This window comes from Chlamydotis macqueenii, chromosome 27 (assembly GCF_036417535.1).
Source record: "Chlamydotis macqueenii isolate bChlMac1 chromosome 27, bChlMac1.mat, whole genome shotgun sequence".
In the NCBI taxonomy this organism is placed as follows: Eukaryota; Metazoa; Chordata; class Aves; order Otidiformes; family Otididae; genus Chlamydotis; species Chlamydotis macqueenii.
In genome coordinates, this window is record NC_141582.1 from 5848822 (window position 1) to 5869672 (window position 20851).

At 48.3% G+C, this 20851-nt stretch overlaps 1 protein-coding gene across 15 annotated transcripts in view; it reads left to right on the plus strand.

Moving 5' to 3' along the window:
* Nucleotides 1-20851, plus strand: part of AAK1 (AP2 associated kinase 1) — a 79965-nt gene that overhangs the window by 18318 nt on the left and 40796 nt on the right. For 12 of the 15 annotated variants that reach the window (XR_015261220.1, XM_086768027.1, XM_086768013.1 and 9 more), the window contains 8 exons: nt 6401-6519; nt 8022-8130; nt 9997-10139; nt 15075-15196; nt 16481-16562; nt 18496-18628; nt 19628-19731; nt 20551-20630. Coding sequence is in view for 13 of the 15 variants with exons in the window: in XM_086768027.1 (XP_086624153.1) it covers nt 6401-6519; nt 8022-8130; nt 9997-10139; nt 15075-15196; nt 16481-16562; nt 18496-18628; nt 19628-19731; nt 20551-20630 (892 nt within the window). In the remaining 2 variants the exon portion in view is untranslated. Of the gene's footprint in view, nt 1-2553; nt 2600-6400; nt 6520-8021; nt 8131-9104; nt 9912-9996; nt 10140-15074; nt 15197-16480; nt 16563-18495; nt 18629-19627; nt 19732-20550; nt 20631-20851 lie in introns of those variants that run through there. The other 3 variants (XM_086768020.1, XM_086768021.1, XM_086768026.1) reach the window with 3 other exon arrangements.

A 20851-nucleotide genomic window follows, 5' to 3' on the forward strand; every position in this document is an offset into this window, starting at 1 on the left:
GTTCCAAAAGGAGGTGTTCTGCCTGGCTGTGTTTGGATGAAGCTGTTTCTGTTTTGCTGGCACGCTTGCCGTCTCTTGCAGAGGGTGGTGGGTCGCATAGCAGGGTAACACAGAAAATGCAGTGTGTGCGAAGGTTCAGGAATTGTGACGGTAGCAAGGGGGTTCTCAGGACAAGCTATTCCTGATGGTTTCTCCACCACTGCCACCTGCTCCGGGAGAGCGAGGCTGTGCTGGAGCGCAGTCGTGTCCGTCGAGGGTAAGGCGTGCAATGTTTGGTGTGCAGTTCGTCTGCTGTAGCAGCAATTAGTGAGCATGGCTAATTTCTGTGTTTCCCGGGGAAGGCAGCTCTGGGAGAGCTTGTGACAAAAAGGGCGAGGGAAGGAGCGACTCCTTTCTCTGCGAACTTCCTCACCGTAGCACCAGTTGGCGCAGCTTGCTTGGATGCAGCATCCTGTGCTTGCTGGCAGGCTGGCGTTGGCGGCTGCCTGCGACTTGCTGGTTGCAGGAGGATTCCAGGCCTGAAATACACGTGAATCTCTTAAATACGGCGGAGCGCGATCTTCTTACCTCGCGAGGACCTCGGAGAGGATCACGTGCGGCTGGTTTTACCTAGTTTAGAAGTGCTTGCCTGGCTGTGGAGAGTTCTGCATCCTGCTGAAATTACAGAAGGGCTGAAAATATAACTGCCAGCGCTGGAAACCCTCCAGCACGCTGACACAAACCTGCGTGGAAAATTGCTCTGGCATCTGTATTGACTGGAGATAATTGGAACTTCCCAGTTATTTATTTATTTATTTATTTATTTATTTCCAGCCTATTCTAAAACCAGTTGGAAAGAACAGCCAGACCAGAAGCGGGTAGCAAGATAACCATGTTCTCGTGCTGTTGTAGAGGTGGATGCAGGCCTAAGTGCAGATGACGGTGATGTTTCGCGGGAGGCCTACGGCTGTTGCTGGCTCTAAGCTGATGGTGATCACAATGTTAACGTGTCTTGAGGATGAGCACGTAAAAAACTTTTTCTGTCTTAGAATGAGAATTTTAGCTTCTGCTGGCTTGTGTGGGAAAAGAGCTGAATTTCCTTCAGAACTTTGAATCACAGGCACTTGTTCATGAACGCAAGGGAGAACTGTCCTCGAGCTGACCCTCAGGCTCAGTTCTTGCTTCTCTCCCTTCTGGTCCTTGCAGAGTCTCTGGATTTACTTGCTCTGTTGCCCTGAAGCCTGGACTGGTCGTCTTGCCTTTTGCTTTCCGTACAAGTACTGGGGAAAAGGCTCTGGCGGCAAAGACGTGAGGGTGTTCCTAGAGCCTGGATTACTCTGCCTCTGAGCTCTGCCTTGTGTGCGAGCCACCGTCCCCGGCCACGTGCGGCACGGCTCTCTGCCTTCACTTGAGGCAGCGCAGGCGCTTGAGCCGACCTTGGCTGGCTGGGGGTCACGCAAATCCTGGCGTGCCTATCTGCTGTATCGGAGCTGGCGTGGTGCATTAGAGCTGGCGATTTCTGGGCGTTGGAAGGGTTCTCTTGCTTTGCCGTTCACTGAAAATAGAACTAAATGGTCCTGTAATGTGCATCTGGCAGTGCTTCGTAGTAATTGCTTGTCAGTTTGACTTTGATCTACTTCCTTTCAACTTTGCCCAGATTTAGCCAAGTTGGGGACTGGACTGGAAAAACACTGGTTGTGGTCTGAGCTCTGGAAGCTGAAAGTCCTTGAGGCTGACGGGGGGGAAATGCTGGAGGCAGGCAGTGTGCAAGGAGGAAGGGTTAACCGGTGAGGAGCAGCCGTTAGCGAGGGAGTTAAAAGCGAAAGTAAGCGTATTAATTTCGGCATGATGCCAAACCATCAGAGTTCAGGTGAGCGCCGGGTGACTGGTCTGAGCAAAACCGGCTTGAGAGCAGCGATGACTGGACAGGCAGCGCGAGCTGGGCAGCACCCCTCCTTACGACTGCAGCTCGTAGAAGACACCCATCAGCTTCTGCACGCAGGTCCCTCTTCTGCTGCGTAATGCTGCATGGTAGGTGAAAGGAAACGCTGAAATCCATTAGGAAGTCTTCGTTAGGTGGTGTTGACTGCTGTCCAGGTGCTTGATAGCTTGGTCCCTTCCTGGGCTGTGCTGAACAGCACTGCTGGTCTGGCTGTCTGATGCTGCAAGTGACAATTTTGTCCATCTGTTGGGTCCTCCTTCCCCTCTTCTCTGTCGTACCCTGCTGAGAAACATGCACTGGATTTCCTGTTTGCTGCTTACCGACAAAGTTGCTGCTTATGCGAGGTAGCTGTAGGGGTACAGATCCTCCTGGAGCTGCTCTTTCAGCATGAATCCGAAGTTGGCCACAGTTGCCAATAAAAAGGTTTCAAGGGTTTCGGAATGCTGCAAGTGTGTCAGCTGGTGACCTGCTTATACACCTTAACCCCCAGCCTTGAAATGGTGATGCGGTGTGACTGTTAACCTTTTTTGCAATGCAACAGTTTGGGCAAGTGCTGTTTTCTTTAGCAGGATGTGCAGTTCCTGAGCAGTCAGAAATAAACACGCGAGGGACCTGGGAGGTGAAGGATAGACCAGAGCTCCAAAGTCATCTCTTGTGCACAGGAGACTTAACTGTCCGGTACGTCCTGCTGACGGACTTGGACCTTGTATTTCTAGAGCCATTTGTGTATGAGGAGCGTGGTGAGAAGCTGCTGTTCCTCGTGCTCTTTCTCCTGTCCCTTTCTGCTTCCCTCGTCCTCCTGCAGCCTTACGGAGCGTCCCGTTCTCTGCATGCACAGCTGGGAGTTCTGAAGCCAGTTAGCCGCAGAAGGTGTAATAAGTGCAGAGAAATTCAAATTAGGGTGGCGTTTTCCACACCTTTTCTGTTTTATCTCTGGAATGACTGCCTGAGGGAAGTTAGACGTTCTTGAGAACGTTGTGCCTTTCTGGACTGAATCCCTGGTACAGCCAAAACCTGGCTCAGTAAACTGGGGTCAGTTTTTTAACTGAGGCTATCAGACCTCAGTATTAGTTGTTTAGAAGGTAAAGCTTTTCACTCTCTCTCGAATCAAATGGATCACCAAATTTTGCTTCTCTGATGGCAAAGTCGCTTACTGTAGGTTGCTGTGTAAAAATTACTGTATGTACCCTGATTAAATCAATACTTGTTTTCTCTGGAGAGAGACACGCTGCTTTTACTAGCAGCGGAATTGTCGTGCTTTAATCTGCAGTCAGTGGGAGTTTAATAATAAAGCAACCAAATTGGTAGGTGCATTTGCAGACAAAATAAGTTAGATGATTTGCACAGCTTCCATCTGTGGTGTCGCCAGCTGAAGTTTGCAGGAGTTAGAGGTAAAGGAGAGAAGGACCCGGGGATGTAATTTTCCAGTGACTTGTGTCAGTACGGTGACAACTCCTCAAGTGTCGCAGGCTTCCTCGTCCTTGGGTGTGGCTCCGCCTGACGTATTCGTCTCTTGCTGCTCTGTTTGGAAGATGCTCTGGGCCGTGTTTCCGTCACGTCCTCATGTTGCATCCCTGTATCAGAAAGCATTAACTTAACTTTTTTTTTTTTTTTTAAAGATTCTAAATTTCTGTTTCCTTTGAGCTCTCGGGATGGCTTAGCGATGTTCTCTGGTGCACAGGCTGTAGTTTTCTTTGCCAGTTGGCCCTGTGAGCAAAATAGCACGGTGTACGCACTCTAGTGAGGGTGCGCTAGGAGTGACTTTGTTAATTAGCACAGGATCCAGAGCAGAGGAAAGGTACCTTGCCCAAAACTTTGCTAGTGAGACATTCGCAGTTGGTCTGAAGAGGCACTGGTCCCGCTTAAGCTGAAGCAAAGATTTGGCAGAAGGAGGTCCTTGAACTTAGTGGATCTGCCTTGTTTTAAAAAAAAAAAAAAAAAAGTTGGTCCGTTTTTTCTGCTCGGCTTGTGTTTCTTCTGCTGGGCGTAGTTCTGTAAACAGAGATAGAGTGTCCTGCTGGCCTCCGGCGTGGCGGGAGGAGCCGCGAGAGGGGAACGGAACCGCTGGAGAGGAGGGGGAGAGGCCGCTGATGGGCACCTTCTGACTTCCTCATTTGGGAGAAAAGAAAAAACCTTGTGATTCCAAAAAAGTTTTGATGATGACTGAGACGGTGTAGTTAAAAAAAAGAAATTTTGTTTGTTTAAAGTTTCCTCTAGGTTTTATCTGTGGTCTGTCGAAATATTGTACAAAAATTAAAAAAGGAAGTCCAAACCTGATCTCTCCAAAGATTTTAAAAAGCATAATGTGTTTAAAAGAGGGACTGGGAAAGCGGTGCTGGTTATAGATCCCTTATTTCTTACTGGCTCCGTTGTGGGTTATAAGGGGGGCGGGATCAGTAGAGTGCTGTCTTGCTTTTTGTCCAGCTAGACATCCCGCGGTGCTGTCTGTGGCCCAAAGGATGCGCGGAGTTGTTCTCTGAAAGGAGAGAGATGTGGCTGGGGTGGAACAACAAGGCCACCGCTGCGCGTCCAGGAGTTCTGAAAAATGACTTGTAATTTGAGCTCCTCGACTTGCAGCGGCGTGAGGGAGAGCGTGGGGTTATTTTGCTGTCTGGATTTGAGCGCTGTGAAGACGTGAGGCCCTCCGGAGCTGCAGGGCATTTAAAACCCTCTCTGGCGGGAGGGAGCAGCACCTGTATGGCTTGCTGTATCCCAGCGCCACGGCCCGTTTTTCCAAATTTGAATATCCATTTTGCAGCCTGGTTATAGTTTATAAGACACTTAGTTGAAGTCTTGGCACTTTTTTTTTTCTTTTTTTTTTCTATTCCATCTTTTTGCAGCTTCTCTGGGGCTGCTGCCCGTTAGTCCTGCTCCTGAAATCAGCGGGGCTTCCTTGGGAAACCCCGTTGGTCTAATTCCTGTGGCAAACAGTGCCGTGTAAAACTAAAGGCTCTGTAGGCTACGAGGGATTTTTGTGTAAGCGCTCCGGTGCTGACAGGCTTGCTGCTTGCTCGTGTACCTCCTGTGGTTGTTCTGGAGGGTGGGCTGTAATGGGTGCCCTGAAAGCCGCTTGATAACAAACGGGGGGGTTATACTTTGAAGGCAGCAGCGTTGTCTGATCATTTGCTCTTTTTCAGTCTTTCCTTCGTAAAAATAAATCCCAGTTCCAGTGAAAGCTTCGGTGGGCCTTTTGGCTGTGGTCTTTGATTTGTTAACAGCTTGTAAGCACCAGTTGCTGCAAGAGCAGCGCTGACGTGCAACCCATTTTAACACGAGATTTTACCCAAATGTGGCTTTCTTGTCACGTTTTACACGATGGGGAGGAACTAATTGAAGTGCCAAGCAGCCGTTAATAATAATTACGTACAAACATGCCAAATGCAGCTATGGATGTGCTGTTGCTCTGATGGTTTCTGGCAGCTTGCAAAGGATGGGACTCACGAAAGGACTCGGACTTTCCAAACGAGAGGTCTCTGGGACGTGGCTGGCTTTTTGCAGTGTGTAACTGCAGCTCGTGGCGTAGCGGGGCTTCTGAAAGAAGCAGCACCAAACCATAACTTACTGCTGAGCTGATTCTTCAGAAATCCGTAAGCATAATGGAAATATGTGCTGCGATGTAGGGTAACGCGGAGCAAATGAGGTGCTGTCGGGCTGCGGCGTTGACAATGTCGGCGCGCTTCCCTTTTTACCCCTGTGCGGCGCTGCTCGGATCTGTGCAACTCTCCGTTCTGATCTCTGGGAGCCAGGTGCGAAACTTCGATGCCTGTATACGTCCATCCTCAACCAGCTTCCTGTTTCTACAAATAGAAACCCGTGTGTTTTGATGCATTGCTAGCAGAGGGGAAAGGCTTTTATCCTAAACAAGTCGAGTGTGTCCTGGGAGTCCTGACTTTACTAATAGCAATGACACAAAATCAATTGTGGGGTTTTTGTTGTTTCTTTTTCTTCTCCTTCTGTCTTTTTTTTTAAAAGCACTAGCATCAAACCATGTGTGGGAGATGGGTTTCTTCTGCTTCTTGCACAAATCGGCTTTTTACTGTAACTTAGATGCTTCAAAAATTGGGAAGCCTTTAAAGTTTAGACCTTTAGTAATTCCGTGGGTGATCTGTAGCTCTGATTTCTGTCCGAGGCAACGTTGCTGTTTATACTTCAGCTTTCTTCTTCATAGTGGAGAATCATGGAGCGATGAAGGACTGTCTGGCAGGACAAGTAACCATTGTAATTGCTTGTTTCTACGGAGATTTTAAATGTTAACTTTGCTTCCGTTAACTTGGATTCCTTTTAAATCCCAGAAATAACTGTCTAGGCGGAGCTGGAAGCTCTGGCGCGAGGCACGCGTGAGGGGCGCTCCCACCACGGCCCTGTTGGTCGCTGCTGAGCGCCCTCGCTCTTCTGACCGTACTCTGAGGGCAGGTGGAGGGCGAGGACCAAGAGGTTTTTTTTTTGTTAACAAAAAGGATGATTTTGTGTCTTCCGCAGGTGGATTTGCGATAGTGTTTCTTGTGAGGACTAACAATGGGATGAAGTGTGCCCTGAAGCGGATGTACGTCAATAACGAGTACGACTTGCAGGTCTGCAAAAGAGAAATCCAAATCATGGTAAGTCACCACTTTGTACTGGGGCCCCAGGCTGGGAGTGGAGTGGTGTGGGAGCCTGGTCACCTTCTGCCGGTGATCTGTCTAGCATCATGGCGCAAAGTGTGTGTTTTCTTAGCAAAACTGTCTTTTTTTTTTTTTTTTTTTTTTTTTGGAAAGACCTAACTCCTGAAGTTATGCAACTATGTGGAAATCTTGTATTGAATTATTTAAAACTTAAATAGCTTCAGTGGACAAGAAAAACATGCAAGCTGGAAAAGCAGAGAGAATCTCAGGAAAATGAGGGGAGATCACTCCAGAGCTGACCCCATGACTTAGTGGGAAAGGGAAGAGCTGAAGAGGCGAGTGTGGCTGGGAGTCTTGGACGTCAAAGTCTAACAATCTTCAGTTCAGGACTGAAGCCTTCAGCCTTTTAGATTTCATCAGAAAAGGCCGATGATTCTGACGTAACCGTCTCTGAACTCAAATCCGTGCATGAATGGAAGATCTCCATCCTGAGATGAATTTGTATCACAACAGCTTCTAATCCTTTGGAGGGTGATAAAGGCAGTCTCTGTATTGGTGAGGTTGATAGATTAAAACCAGTATTTGTGGGGTAGTTACTGCCTGGGCTTTTGAAACAGGGAGGTGTTTATTCTAAGCACTGGGATATTTCTGTAGGTTATTTGATCTGAGGGGTCACGTGATAGGATAGCTGTTTTTAATAGCTGTTTTAAGCTTAGTGTCTAAACAAATAAAAAATTGGGGTGCTGCAAATAGATTTGCTTAGTCTTGTTTGGAGCCTGGTAAACGTGAAAGTGTCACTCTTGAAGTGGTATTCTAAGATATTGATAAACATCTAGAGCTACTGCGAGGTGGGGAAGGAAATACAGAATCCTCATTCTGCTAATTTACAGCATGAGCTATCGGTTGGGGTAGGTGATCTTTGTATCAGCAGCTCTTACCTGTAGCAACTCTGGGTGTGTTTTTTGAAGTAGCTTTTAATTAGGTTAATACCTTCAACTTGTGGAGTTTGTGTGGTGAAGCTCTCGGCCACGCTTTGTTGACACCGGAGCTAATGCTGCATAGGAGAGGTTGAGATTAGATCTTACATCAAAGGTTTTAGCTGCGCTTTACTTGCTGGTGCTTCCCGTTGTCTCCATGTCTTTGGGGCCTCTTTGAAATGTCTGGCTAACCTGGAGAGTGAGGGCAAGGAAAATCCTCCTTACTCAGCAGGTACGCTCACTCCTGTGCGAAACCTTATCACAAGCGCTGATCTTTGCCCCCAGGACCGGTACCTCACTAAAAGGACATTGTTTCTTATTTTGCTGTTTTACTACTGTTTGTCTCGGATCCTTCTGGAAGGAAAGCAGGTAGAGACAGACCTCAGGTTTGTTCAGGTTTTGCGTGATGATTAATCCAAAGTGACGGGAGCAGAGCCAGAAAAGCTGTGCAGTGTAGAACCAGATTAAAGCGTTGCTCGCTCTGTGTGGCTGATCTGTGCTTTGAATTTATTTATCTTGCAGCGGGACCTCTCTGGCCACAAGAACATTGTGGGATACATTGATTCCAGTATAAACTCAGTGAGCAGTGGCGACGTCTGGGAGGTGCTGATACTAATGGACTTCTGTCGAGGTGAGTGTGGGTTCAACGCATTGTTCGTTGGTAGATTTGTCCCTTTTCGGCGCTCAGGAAAGCTTGCGCAACATCTTATTTAAAAAAAAAAAACCAAACCTGTTCCTAGGCCTGGCCCTTTGTTGGCTGCGAAGGAACCGTTCTGAAAAAAGCAAAGCCAAAACTAAGTGTGGAGAGGTGGGTGGTACGTTAGCGGGACTGGTGGCACCTCTGTCCTTGCCCATGGTGGTCGTAGATCCTTCCTCTTGTGAAGGAAACACATATTGCTGTTTTCTGTAGGCTGGTCCATGTAAGAAGTGGCTCTTCTAAAGCTGCCACGCTGTGCAATTAAATTCTTTACTTTCTGTCGTATTGCAAGCTTTTTCCACTTCAGCCTGACTTTGAATTGTTCTGGAAGAAGCTTGAAATGGATAACGTGAAGCCAAAAAGTATTCCTTTTACCCCTGACCTTTTTGCTTGGCTGTCTCTAGCCAGACAGGCTCTTCGTCCTTTCCAGTGCCCCGAAGGTTTGATCCCCTGTGGCTGGGATGTGGTGTTTGGAAAAATGACGCGTGTGCTGTGCTCAAATCCCTCTCGCCAGGAGTAGTGTTAAGCAAAAATAATATTTTGGCCAGGTGACTTCAGAAGTCGTTGTAGCCAGAACGACGAGATGCTAAAATGCCTTTAAACGTTACGGTACAGCTTTCTGTTCTGCCCTGCCCTCCTTCCTGCTTTGTTCTCGTGCAGGAATCGTGACTGACTTGCGTTGGGTTGGTTGTCGGTAAAAGGAAGACCCTTAGGTGTAGTTTTGCTGAAGGAATCATTACGTAAGCTCTCTGTAAGCTTAAACCTAAATATCACAGGAGCGTTGTAAGAAATGGGCCTAGCAGCGCGTACTCAGCTCCGTGTTGCAGAGCCCACTGTGGAGGGAAGCGCAAACCAGAGCAGTTTAGTCCCTCCAGCTGCATTCGCCTCCTCTCTGTGCCAAATTTTTGGGCTGATGAAATAAAATCCATCTTTCTAAGGCGTTTCCTTCCATCTGAAAGGAGGGGAGCTGCAAGGTGGTGTTTCTCAGGCGGCTTGCCTTTGCCTGCTGCTCTGCTCGCCACGTGCCTGCCTCCATCTCCAACGCTCAGGCGGAAGCACAGGAATCGCTGCTGTGTTGGGTTTTCCCTTCTTACTTTCCTTTTGTGTCGGTTTCCAGACCAAATCAGTGTCTTTGTGTGCAGAACTGCGCTCACTTTGAGTGTGAAGTGCTCACAGCTGTACTGTTTAGTAAGCTGAGCTTTTCTTTTGTACCAGGAAAATAAAGTTTTCTGACATTTGTGATGTGAAGTGATACAGTTTTGCTTTGCCAAAGGTTCAGAAAGGAGTTTTTTCTCTCTATAGAGGGTGTTTTGAGGGAAACTACTGCAGTTTTGTGGCAGGCTACTTTGTGGACTGTGGGTGCCCCAAACTCAACCTTTTATTTCTCTAGTCTGACAGAAAAGTCTTATTTTGAGGAAAAAAAAGATGTGGCTCAGTCAGAGTTACATTTCAGTGTTAACACAGGCGGGTGGATGAGGGCCTTGGAAGCTAACTTGCTGCTCTTGAAGCATTGTTCAAAGGCGAGATGAGATGTAACGCCTGCCGACAGATACGCAAACCCCCTGGGATTTAGGCAAGGAAACGAGAACGAAACAAGATGAGTAAGCAGATTGCGAAAAGCCTCCGGGGAAGGCTTGGTGTGAATTTTGAATTTGAACTCCTGAACTTATGCGCTGACTGTACAGCCACAGTTTGGTGGGAGCAGACTAAGAAAGGTATGTCTGGTAGCGCTGGGGCTTAGGACCAGGCCAGGCCTCACTTTGCGTACCTGCTCTGATTCTTGGTGGTTTTTCTCCTCAGGAGGTCAGGTGGTGAACCTCATGAACCAGCGCCTGCAGACGGGCTTCACGGAGAATGAGGTCCTGCAGATCTTCTGCGACACCTGCGAAGCCGTAGCCAGGTTGCATCAGTGTAAAACGCCAATAATCCACAGGGATCTGAAGGTGAGTTGTGGGCTCCAGGAATACTGCAGGGAGCGTGCGTCCTCCTGGAGGTGCCTCCTTGCTGCCTACGCCGCGCAGACGGGCTTTGAATGCCAGTCCTGTGTTTCTGTTGTTAGTGATGAGGAAAAGCGGGCATAAATACCTCTCTCTACTGGAAGATAAAAAAAGAAATGAGCCTCTTGTTGCCGCTTACCATATGTTTACCATCTATAGATCTACTTAAAAAACACAAATGTTTGTGAATAATTCTGTTTTGCGCAGGAGATGTGCCAGAATGCATCTGATGAATTATTCACGGTGACTTTCTGCCACCTGAAATACTATCGATGTTGTGAGGTAGTTCACAAAAGGAGTGCTGTAAATTTGTTTCCTGGACCCACATCAAAAGGATCCCTCCAGAGATGTTGGCCTTGGGGCAGGAGTCGTTGGAAACCTCTGAAACTGGGCTCTAACTCTCAGCTGTCCATGAAAGTGCGTTGTGAAACTGTGTGCTTAGCTGGGAACAGAGCTAGGCCAGCAGGGAAGGCTTTTGAAAAATCCCATGCCCGTAATCAAACAAACAAACAAAAAGACAGTCCCTTTCTTCCCAACTAGCTGAAAAATGCCTGAATAATACATTCAGCCAAGGAGGAGGCGCCTGCGGACATTTGAAATTCAGACGTGCTTTGTGGGTCAGATTCTGTTTCCCGAGCCCTCAACAGATGTTTGTTTTGTGCCGCTGGCCGTTGTTTTGTAGGAGCCAGGGATGGCACGTGTGCCAAGGAGAGCGCAGGGGAGAAAAACCCTCTGGGTCTGGTGTGCTTGAGCGCGTTTCAAATGTGGGGTTGTGACCCCACCGCTCAGTCGGTTTGAATATACGAACCAGGTCTGACATCTGTATTTTCAGAGTGAAACGAGCGGAGTCTCGTACACCGGAGGCCTGGATTCGAAGCTGGTAAGGTCTGTGGGCATCTTGCAGGCGTTTGCATAGGCAAGGAGGAACGGTGCGAGAGGATGAGGCTGGGAACCGGGACCTCTACATTGATATTAACCCCTGCTGATACCTTTTTGGCAAATCCATGGGGCGTTTTAATGAAGAACAAACTCCTTGTGTGGCACGTGAGTAAATTCTGGGACATTTGCGGTGGATTAGTGAGTTAATCCCGAGCGTTACTTTGTACCCTGAGTTGCAACTGAAACAGACTCTTATGGTCTGGTGTCCAGCCCACTGCTGTGTACGTAGATAGGTACAGGTTTTGCAAGGCCTGGCTCTTGGTTGGTAAGCCGTGCCCAAGGTCAGGCAGTTGGCTCTTCTCTGCTTTGAGACGTTTCCCAGTTGAATGTTGTATTATTTCTGTCGTGGTGACCTCTGGAGCTCCAGTCACAATTGGGGATCTGAGTACGAACACAGAATGAATGATTTGGGTATGTTTTGACTTCATTTGAGTTCATATTTAATAATGCCAAGGGGGAGCTCCGATTCCAAGAGAGATTAAGGGCCAGAAAAGTTTTGTACAAAAAGTTTTCCGAGAGTAGGGAACGGCATCCATTGGGTAGGTGTTTTGTTGGGGTGAAGAGTAGGCAGATGTTGACTCAGCAGAAAGCTGCATGGAGATTGCAGGCTTTTTTTCCCAGTTTTCCAGCTCTTTGATGTTGCTCTAGTGCTGGAGGTTCCTGCCTAGAGAGCTCTGCCAACAGAAGGGAGCGTGTGAATCTTTAAGCCCCGTCGGACGAGCGCAGCTGGATTAGTCTCAGTGGCCCGTGCCTGTGATTTTGAGTTAACCCAACAGGCTTTGCCTGAAGCAGAACAACCTCCCGTTGGCACGGTCTCCAGCTGGTGGGAAGCGACCAGCTGCTGGGGACAACCACACCTGTAAGCAGTGTGCCTGTAGGCAGAAGTGGGCATCTCGCTGCAAATAAAGGCCGTGAGAAAGATAACGTGTCATCCCTGTGTGCGTGTGTTCAGGTTTTCCTGCCCGGTCCGGCGGTTAACTCTCCGGTGCTGGGGGGGTCTGTCCCTGCGTGCTCACAGCTGAACGGTGTGCTGTACGAGGTGTGATGTGTCGCCTCGTGTGCTTGGATTGACTGCCACAAGACCAGACCTATATCGGTGCTACTTTTTCCTAAACATTCGGAAGCCCCTTGTGTGCTGCCTCTGCCCTGGTCAGGACCCCCACGGAGGCAGCAGGCTCGCTTGGCCTGGTTACCTCAGCTTGTTCTGCGGGTGTTTGCCTCACCCTCGCGGTTCGGGGGCCATTGCTGCTGCAGGGCATTCCCTAAAAAGTTTGGTTTTGTTCTCTTTTCTCTGGAGTAAGAACGCTTCCTATGTCTTTTAGGTTAGGCCTTTCAAGAAGAAACGGCCAAGCCTTCTTCTGGCTGTCTGTTGTACTACCCTGGCTGTGCGGTCTCTGCTTCGAAGTTGGAATCTGTGCGAGAAACTGTAACTGTCAGCCCCTAGAGGAGCAGGGTTTAGTGAGGTGGATGGGGGGAAAATCCATCTAGGGCTGATGATAGCGATTTACACAGCGACCCTATGCCTAGTGGCACACGTGACTTGTTTTATATTTAACCTTGTCTTTCCAGTCTCGCATCCGAGAACATGTGCTGTTCAAAGCACCGGCTTAGAGCCAGCTTTGATTTCTACAGCTCGGAGCTTTCTGCAGTGAGACGTCTCCCACGTCCACCTGTGCTGCCTCTGCCAGCCGGAGCTCCTGTGGTTCCAGGAGCGGGTGACTGGTTTGCAGACGAGCGGCTGAAGTTTCCTGTAGCAGACGCGCAGCAGGATACAGTGCAATACTCTCTGTCAGTCCAGAGGGATGCTGTTGGTCAGAACATCGTTCTCCTTTCCTTTCCCTGCTTCTGAAATAACCGGGAGCTTGTGCTCTCACGTTAAGGACTTGGTTTCTGCTGCTTTCATTGTAGCAGGAGTCCTCCCAGGATCGCGGAGTGGTGCGATAAGACAGTCACGCTGTGCTGCCGTTACCTCTGTGCCTTCTTCCGTCGCCCTTCTTTGTAATGCCAAGCCTTGCCCTGGTGCCACCAAGAAGCCTTTGCCTGGCACTTGTTTGGGCAGATCTGTGTTCAGTGTGTGATACGTAGAATTGTTGGGTCCTCTAACGATAAACCCTTGTGTTGACCATGTTTAAGAACACGCTTGTGCCAAAATCGGTTAGTGCTCCTAGATACCACGTTGCATTTATTTATTTATTTATTTATTTATTTTAAATAGAGGTTTTAAAATAGAGGGAGGTAGATTTAGATTAGATATTAGGAAAAAGTGTTGTTCTGTAACTAACAAAACTTAAAGCAAGTCATGGTTTCCCTTAAAGTTTTTTTTGTTTGTTTGTTTGGGGTCTAAATCTGACTTTAAGTGTCGGACATGCCAAAGGCTGCAGGCAGAGCTGTAGGCGCTCAGCAGTGCTGCAGACTGGGTTGCAGCTTTGAGTGTTTGCCTGGAAAAAGGAACCTCCGTGCTCTTTTTAAAGGACAGTTTTCTCGGGGCTGGCAGTCAGCAGCAGTAATTCAGGTACTTTGTTTTCCTGTATTTTTTTTTTTTTTTTCCTTTATCTAGAAGTTACTGAACAAGCGTGGCTGCTGGGTACTCCAGTGCTGGTGTCGAACAAAACTCGCAGGATATTTCAGTGAGAAGTCACCTCGGACTTCTCAGCCAGATGAAGTGGAAAGACTCTTCTGGAAATGTTGGAGTATTTGCAGGGAATGGGGAATAACGCTGTCAGTGTTGATCTGCTAGGGAGAACATCTGTGTGCAGTGCTTTATGCGAAGCAGATGGGTGGCAGAGGGGGAAGGGGTGGAGTTTAACCCTTGGTTTCAAGCCAGCGTTTCCCCCCTCAGCTGCTCTCATTTGGCTGCATTTTCTGATGTTCAAAATGCTGACTCCTCCTTTTTCTTTCCTTCTTGCAAAGATCGTCCTCGGTGGGGAGGTCTACTTCCAAAAGGTTTTGTTAGCCAACGCTTATGTGGTGATTTTTTTGGAAATGGATGAGCCGTATGTTTGATGTCATTGTTGTGTGAGCATTCGACATTGATTGAAGATAAATACATTTAAAATTGTGTGCGTTCCCTTGAGAGAACATGCTGTCCAGATGAGGAACTGGAATTCTGGGATGCTCTGCCAAAGCAAAGAACTGGACCCAGGTTTTGCTGCATCCTGTGTCAGTGTTGTAACATTTAGACAGCTTGCTTCAGTGGATGCAAGCAAGATTTTTGTTAATGCATTATTAAGTACGAGCATTTAGGGGAAAGGCAGTGACTTTGATCCCCCCCATCCCAGGTGTTTGTTTCAGCATTTGTTTCGATTGTTTGATTCAAGCTACCAAATAATATTTGAAAGAAAGGGGTCGTCATCTCAGCAGCCTGGAGGAACCTCTGCTGATACACCCGCTGTTCAGGGAGCATGGGCTACCCAATGCATTCTGATAACAAGCAAGTAAAGCGTGAGCAAAAAAAGTGACAGATGAAATGCAGTGTATCATAATTTCCTGAAGTACAGAAGTGTGTGTGTGCTGTCATCCGTGTGTCCCCTCTCTGCCCCAGACGGCGAGGGGTGTAGCCCTTCAGAAAGCTGTGCACAGCTGGTGTTGGCTGTCCCCAGTTCAGCTGCCAGGCTGTTGGTCGTAGTAGCTGGGGGAAGTTGAGCCGCGCCGCAGCCCTTGTCCCGAAGCACGTAGTAGCCTTGGCAGAGGCGAGGTGACGTGCTGCAGAAGGAGAAAGGAGGGGCGACAGGATGGAAGGCAGTGTTACGACTGTGCTTCCACGGTCTGACTTCTGTTTCAGGAGGTGTGACAGGGATTTGATGCGTGTTTTCTTTGCTGTCATGTTATGCTTTTATGTCAGACGTGTCTGATATGTCTTCAGGCGTGAAAACCCTGGCTCATCCAAAGAAAACAAATGTTTCTTTGTCTGAGCGATTCTGTATTTGTCTGTGACGCTCGTAGGTTGAAAACATCCTGCTGCACGATCGTGGCCACTATGTCCTGTGTGACTTTGGAAGCGCTACCAACAAATTCCAGAACCCTCAGACAGAAGGAGTGAATGCAGTGGAGGAGGAGATCAAAAAGTAAGTGTGCTCTTCCTTTTCAACTCAGACATTGTTTGTATTTGAAGGGCAATTTTTTTTTTTCTTGTACTGGGACCAAATTTTACTCAGGCTTTTGCAGCAGATTGGATGCTGCTGCATAGATGTGTCTGCTGCGGGTAAATAAACGCCTGAGGGAAGGTGAAACAATAAACTGAGCTTGATGTCATTGCCTTGCACCTGGAAGACTGGGTGTCCTAATGCGGAGAAGCTGCCCACCTTGAGGAGGCAGTGAAGTGCTCTGTTACGTGTGGGGTCAGTCTGTGGCTGTCCCTCATCTCTCTTGGCTTTTTTGAGCTGCAATACAGCAAAATCCCTGTCCTCCATGAGCCACTCATCATAAATCCTCGCAGTGACTAAGGGAACACGTGGCCTAACCCTCAGCTCTTCACAGACAACGAAGAGGTCTGGAATGGAGCAGACTCCGGGTCCTTCGTCTTGCTTTAGTTTTACAAGGTCACTGCTGCAAACCTTCCAGTTCTGTTACTACAGCGTTCTGACTGGAAAACAGCACGTTAGGAATCCGTGCCAGTGCCTCCTTTTTGTTCGGATTCAATTACACCTGCGTGGATTTCCTGGACTCGTTTGAAGTTTTTAGAGCGCTCCTGGTCCGGCTTTGCAGTCCCTTTGGAGCGCCCTGTTTGTACACTTATTAACACGCCTAGGAAACCCTTGCCTTTAGCCATGCTCTCTTGTGATCAAGGTGAATAGCACGCAGGGTGCCACAGCAGGACTCATAGTCTTACTGACAGGAAATCTCATCCTAAGCGTCTCTTAAACTGTGGCGCAGTTTCCAGCTTTTCTATTTGTAGTGGGTTTGTTAAAATGAGACAGATTCTAGCTGTATTTTGAGATAAAAAATAACCTTTCCCTTATTTACAGTGACTCTGAGCAGGAGTCCCGGTGTGGGAGTCTCTTTATTAGGAGTCACGTATCCGGTTACAATCCTTGTAAGATTGGCCGAGGCCGCAGCAGTGAGGGCGTTGCAGAGGACATTTGACTGCTGACCTGTTAATACTCTGCATCCTTGAATGTTTCTGTTCTAGTTCTTAAAATGACTGTACAGTTTTGTGAGTAAATTGCTTGCTTTAGAAAGGGTCTTGGTTCCTGCGTTGGTTTCAGGTTTTCCCATAGGTTATCTTCCTCAGTATCCCTTTGCCTAAAATGCTTAGGGAAAGAGTGAATTTTGAATGATTTGCAGATGTGACGCAGTGAAAATGCATCTCGTACCCGTTTTGAACTCACTGATAGATCTTTCTGCTGCAGGTACACTACGTTATCCTACAGAGCACCAGAAATGGTCAACCTGTACAGCGGCAAGCTTATTACTACAAAAGCAGACATATGGGTACGTATAGAAGCTGAAGACGATACAGCCAGGCTGCAGCTCGTTTCCATTAACGTAATGACAGGGTAGCTTTCTGGCTGGGGCTCGCCTGGTTTCCTTACGAGACAGGGCAGTTTCTGCATAAAGCGTTCCTCGGCTTGGTGCTTCTGATGAGCTACTGCTGAGCGGGGTGGTTGTGGATAAAAGGTGCTGCTTTACATCCCGCCTCCCGTGTGGTCTGAATTTAGAGACGTGTGGAACTCCAGGGCTGAACAGTGCAAACCTGATTTTGTATCTTGAAACAGAAAATCCAGGCTATTGTGGCTTCTTGTGCCTGGGTTGGGTTGCAAACACATGGAATTGAAGTTACTGGTCAGAATTTAGTAGAAAACTGGGAAAACAGACCTTCCCCCGGGAGCGATAGTACGCTCGTCCTGGACAGTGTAACGCCGAGTGCCTGAGCGGTCAAACCTGGCCGAAGACCACACTTTTGCACCGCTGTCTCTAGTGATCAGTGCAACCTTGCCACGCTTTTCACGTTGAGAGCAAAATGCAGCTGCGGTGTAATCCATTACTGGCTAACCTGATCAGGGATGGAAGGCTTCCCTTTAGTTGGGAAGGGGAAGGGGAAAAAAAAAGTCTGCTGTTTGTAGTGTAGTGGCAATTCAGCAAACGGGATGTGTTTAAAATGCTGATTCAGTGCGTGTTTGTATGGTTGCTGAAGCCCTGAGCTAGGAAGTAACAAGGCAGCAGCAGTGTAAGGAGAGTTTTAATGTATCCTCAATAGCTCTGCATCTGCATCGACAAGAGGGAAGATTGCTGGCGTGACATCTGCTGGGAAGAGTTCTGTCCTCTATGGGAGCTCGGCTCGGAGTCAGGAACGCAGCAGCTCCTGTGGGGCTCGCGCTGCGCTGAGTTCAGCGGGAGGTTTGTGGAACCGGGCCCTGCACCCGTGCCGGGTCAGTCGCCTCGGTGTTAGAGGCGCTGAGAGGGAAGGTCACAGCTGTACCAGCGTGAAAAGATCGTCAGGGCCTCAAAGGCAGCCGGAGGAGAACCTGGGATTTGCACCCCTTCCTGCGATAATGTGGGAAGGTGGAGACCCAAAGGCTCTCCTCTTCCTGGCGTGGAAGGAATTCTGTTCTAGTGACCTGCCGAGTGTTTCCAAACCAGCGCGTGAGGCCTCGACGCGAAGGCCTGCTGCAGCGCTCGTCCTGCTGGAAGCCTCCCTTTCCTTCAATCTCACTGAGGTTATTTGAAACCAGAGTGCAATTTAATTGTGAAATCCTGTGACAAAAGAGACAAGCTCATGATGAGTTGCTTAAGATTAGGAAATGTTTCCACCTCTCCCCTCTGAGGAGGTGGGAGTGTTTCATAATTAGCCCTTTGTGCTAAAGTTGTATTTTCTTTTGAAATAGGCTGTCAAGAGCAGCACGGAAATAGAGGAAGGGTGCTCTAACCCCGCAGCCTGCAGGCTTCTCTGCGTCTCTCCCTGGTACTCGTTTATAGCGGCTGGAAGGTTGTTTGAACTTCAGCTTGGAAACTGTTTGGGGTTTTCTTTGTCCGAATAAATGTATTGAGGATGATGATTACCATTTATTTTTGCTTTTACATTGCTTTTTCCTCCCTAGCGTGTGGCGGAAGCAGGCTTGGCCTGTTTAATGACACGAAGGGTCACGCTGTGTGCAGCAGTGTGTGGAGCTGTGAGGCGTGTGCGATGACATGCAATCCCCCAGATTACGGCATCTCAGCCGAGCGAGGGAGAGCTCTCCCACGTAACTATGCTGGTTTTCGTGTCGGTCACAGGGATGTTAAGATGTAGGCCTGACGTCACGCGGGACCCGTACCGCAGAACAAGCCGGAGAGCTTTCCCTGTCCTCTGCAGCGGTGTTTGAATTGTACCATGCCCTGCTTTGCCTCAGTTTGTGAAATCCTTTGCTCTGTTCTCTCTCGTTAGGCCCTTGGCTGTTTGCTGTACAAGCTGTGTTACTTCACCTTGCCGTTTGGGGAGAGCCAGGTGGCAATCTGCGACGGCAATTTCACCATTCCAGACAATTCCCGGCACTCGCAAGACATGCACTGCCTCATCCGTGAGTGTGTCTGATGGTGACGTAGTCTGCTTCCACAGAGCTAAAAAATACCAGAGGTGTTTTGTTCTTGTGTTCCCTGCTCCTACAGGAAAACCATTGGTGTTTGTTGTCTTTTAAGAGACCTGTGTGCGCACAGGGGTGGTTAAAGTGATCTTTTAGTAGCTTAGGAGGTCGCTCTTCAGAAGACAGTTATTTATGACAGAGATTTCCATTTGGCTGGGCTGTAGTGAACTCTTGGAAAGGCAGGAAAACAGACAACCGCTTGGTTTGAGTCCTGCAGCAACTTGCACAATAAGCCTATTTATGCAGAAACGTATTTCTGCAGTAACAAGTCTGTTTGGATAAGGAACTGAAAAGAACCACAGTGACTTAGACTAGCGATAAGAATTCATCTTCTGTGGATTGAGAAACAGAACTGAAATGATTTATAAATAACCCACTGACTAGAGTGAATGTGTAATTAAGGGTGCAATGCATGACTCTTGGCAAAGCTGGGGCAGCTCTCTTGTTTTCAGCATTTGATTTTTTTTTTCTTTTTCTTTTTCTTTTCCCCCGTTAGCCACAGTCTTGACTAACACAGAATTGGATGTGTTTGCAGAGCACCCTGGTATTTTCTTTGCTTATGCAAAGGCGGGGATAGATGTGGCTGGCTCGTTTTCCTGCCCCACTGACACACCGGGCTTGGATCGAACTCGTTTCCTGCGGGTTCGCTTGGAAACGCAGGAGTCGAAACCAAGGCAGGCTGCCTTTCCCCTCCTGGCCATAGAGCCTTCACTAGCAGCTGCAAATTGTTCATAGCTAGGAGAAAATCTCTCCTAGTCCTTCCTGACTGTCTGTCTTGCCCCTTTCTCTGCTGACCCTGACGATCAGCTCAGCCCTGCTGACCACCGACCGGGTGCTCTGAGGGAGGCAGGGCGCCCTGGTAGCATCTGGTTACGCCCCGCTCACGTGAATCTGCCTGTTCTGTTGCTCTGATGTTAGCATCTCTGTCTCTTGCAGGGTACATGCTTGAGCCAGACCCGGATAAGAGACCTGATATTTATCAGGTCTCCTACTTTGCGTTCAAACTGGCAAAGAAGGAATGCCCGGTCCAGAACGTCCAGGTGAGTAGCAGAGGAGTGGGCTGATGTCGTGGGAGGAGGCTGGAAGTGGCGATTGCTGAATATTGAGCGTTCTGCTGTATTCTGCCGGTTGTTCCCCAGTTCTGTCATTGGAAGGGTCTTTATTTTTTTGTAGTTAGCAGTGGTGTTTGGTTTTTTTGGGAGGGAGGGGGGCAAGAATCAAGGTTTTGTTTCATATGTTGTTTATTTCTGTCTGTCCCCGATTTACCTCCTCACCCGGTTACCGGTGTGAGGCCAACCAAGAAATCTTGTGCATGTGCACATGGAAAATTAGGCCATGCTTATGAAACCGATTGGATTTCCAGGCACATCCATCGTAGCATGTGTAATTTGTGCTGCAGTTGGTTTTAAACATAGCAATTTTGTGTCTGGGACTAGCCAGCTTGAACTGTACCAGACCTTACCCGACCATCTGCCCCTTCTCACTGCGTCTTTGTAGACTTCAGTTGAGAAATAGAGCTGGCAAATATTTTCTTGTGGTGTTACGGACATCTGTGACATGACATTTTATTTTGTGGTTTCCAGGTAAGAAGAAACCTATCCCCCCCGCTTTGTGTTCAGATTCCACACGTAATAAATGGTCAAAAGGCTGAGCTGTGTTTTTTCCCCTGTAAAGACTCTCCCAAACTACCGTCTCCTCGTGACATTAACGTTGAGCGCTTTGTCCTGTGTCCAGCACCAGGAATAATTGCTTTGGGGGATCCCCTGGTCTCCCTGTTTCATTGGGATGCTTTTGCGAATTATTTCTGGCTCTGTTGTCTGCACTCAAAATACAAACTTTGATGTTTTTGGGACCTGCAGAACTCTCCAATCCCCGCTAAGCTCCCAGACCCGGTTAAAGCGAGCGAAGCTGCTGCAAAGAAGAGTCAACCAAAGGCCAGGTAACGACATCTGCGTTGCACTCAGCCCTCTCTCTGTTTGTCTGTTCTTTCTGCTGTGTGTTAGGAAAGACGTTTGGTATATTTAGCTGCTTCCTTGTGGGCTTTCATTTACACGTGGGGACAAACACTGCGGTCCGGAGGCTTCTGCTTCAACGACAGAAATAACCCTTGATCTGAAAGGCAGCAAATGCAGATATTAGGGGAGAGTTTTGTGCATGGGC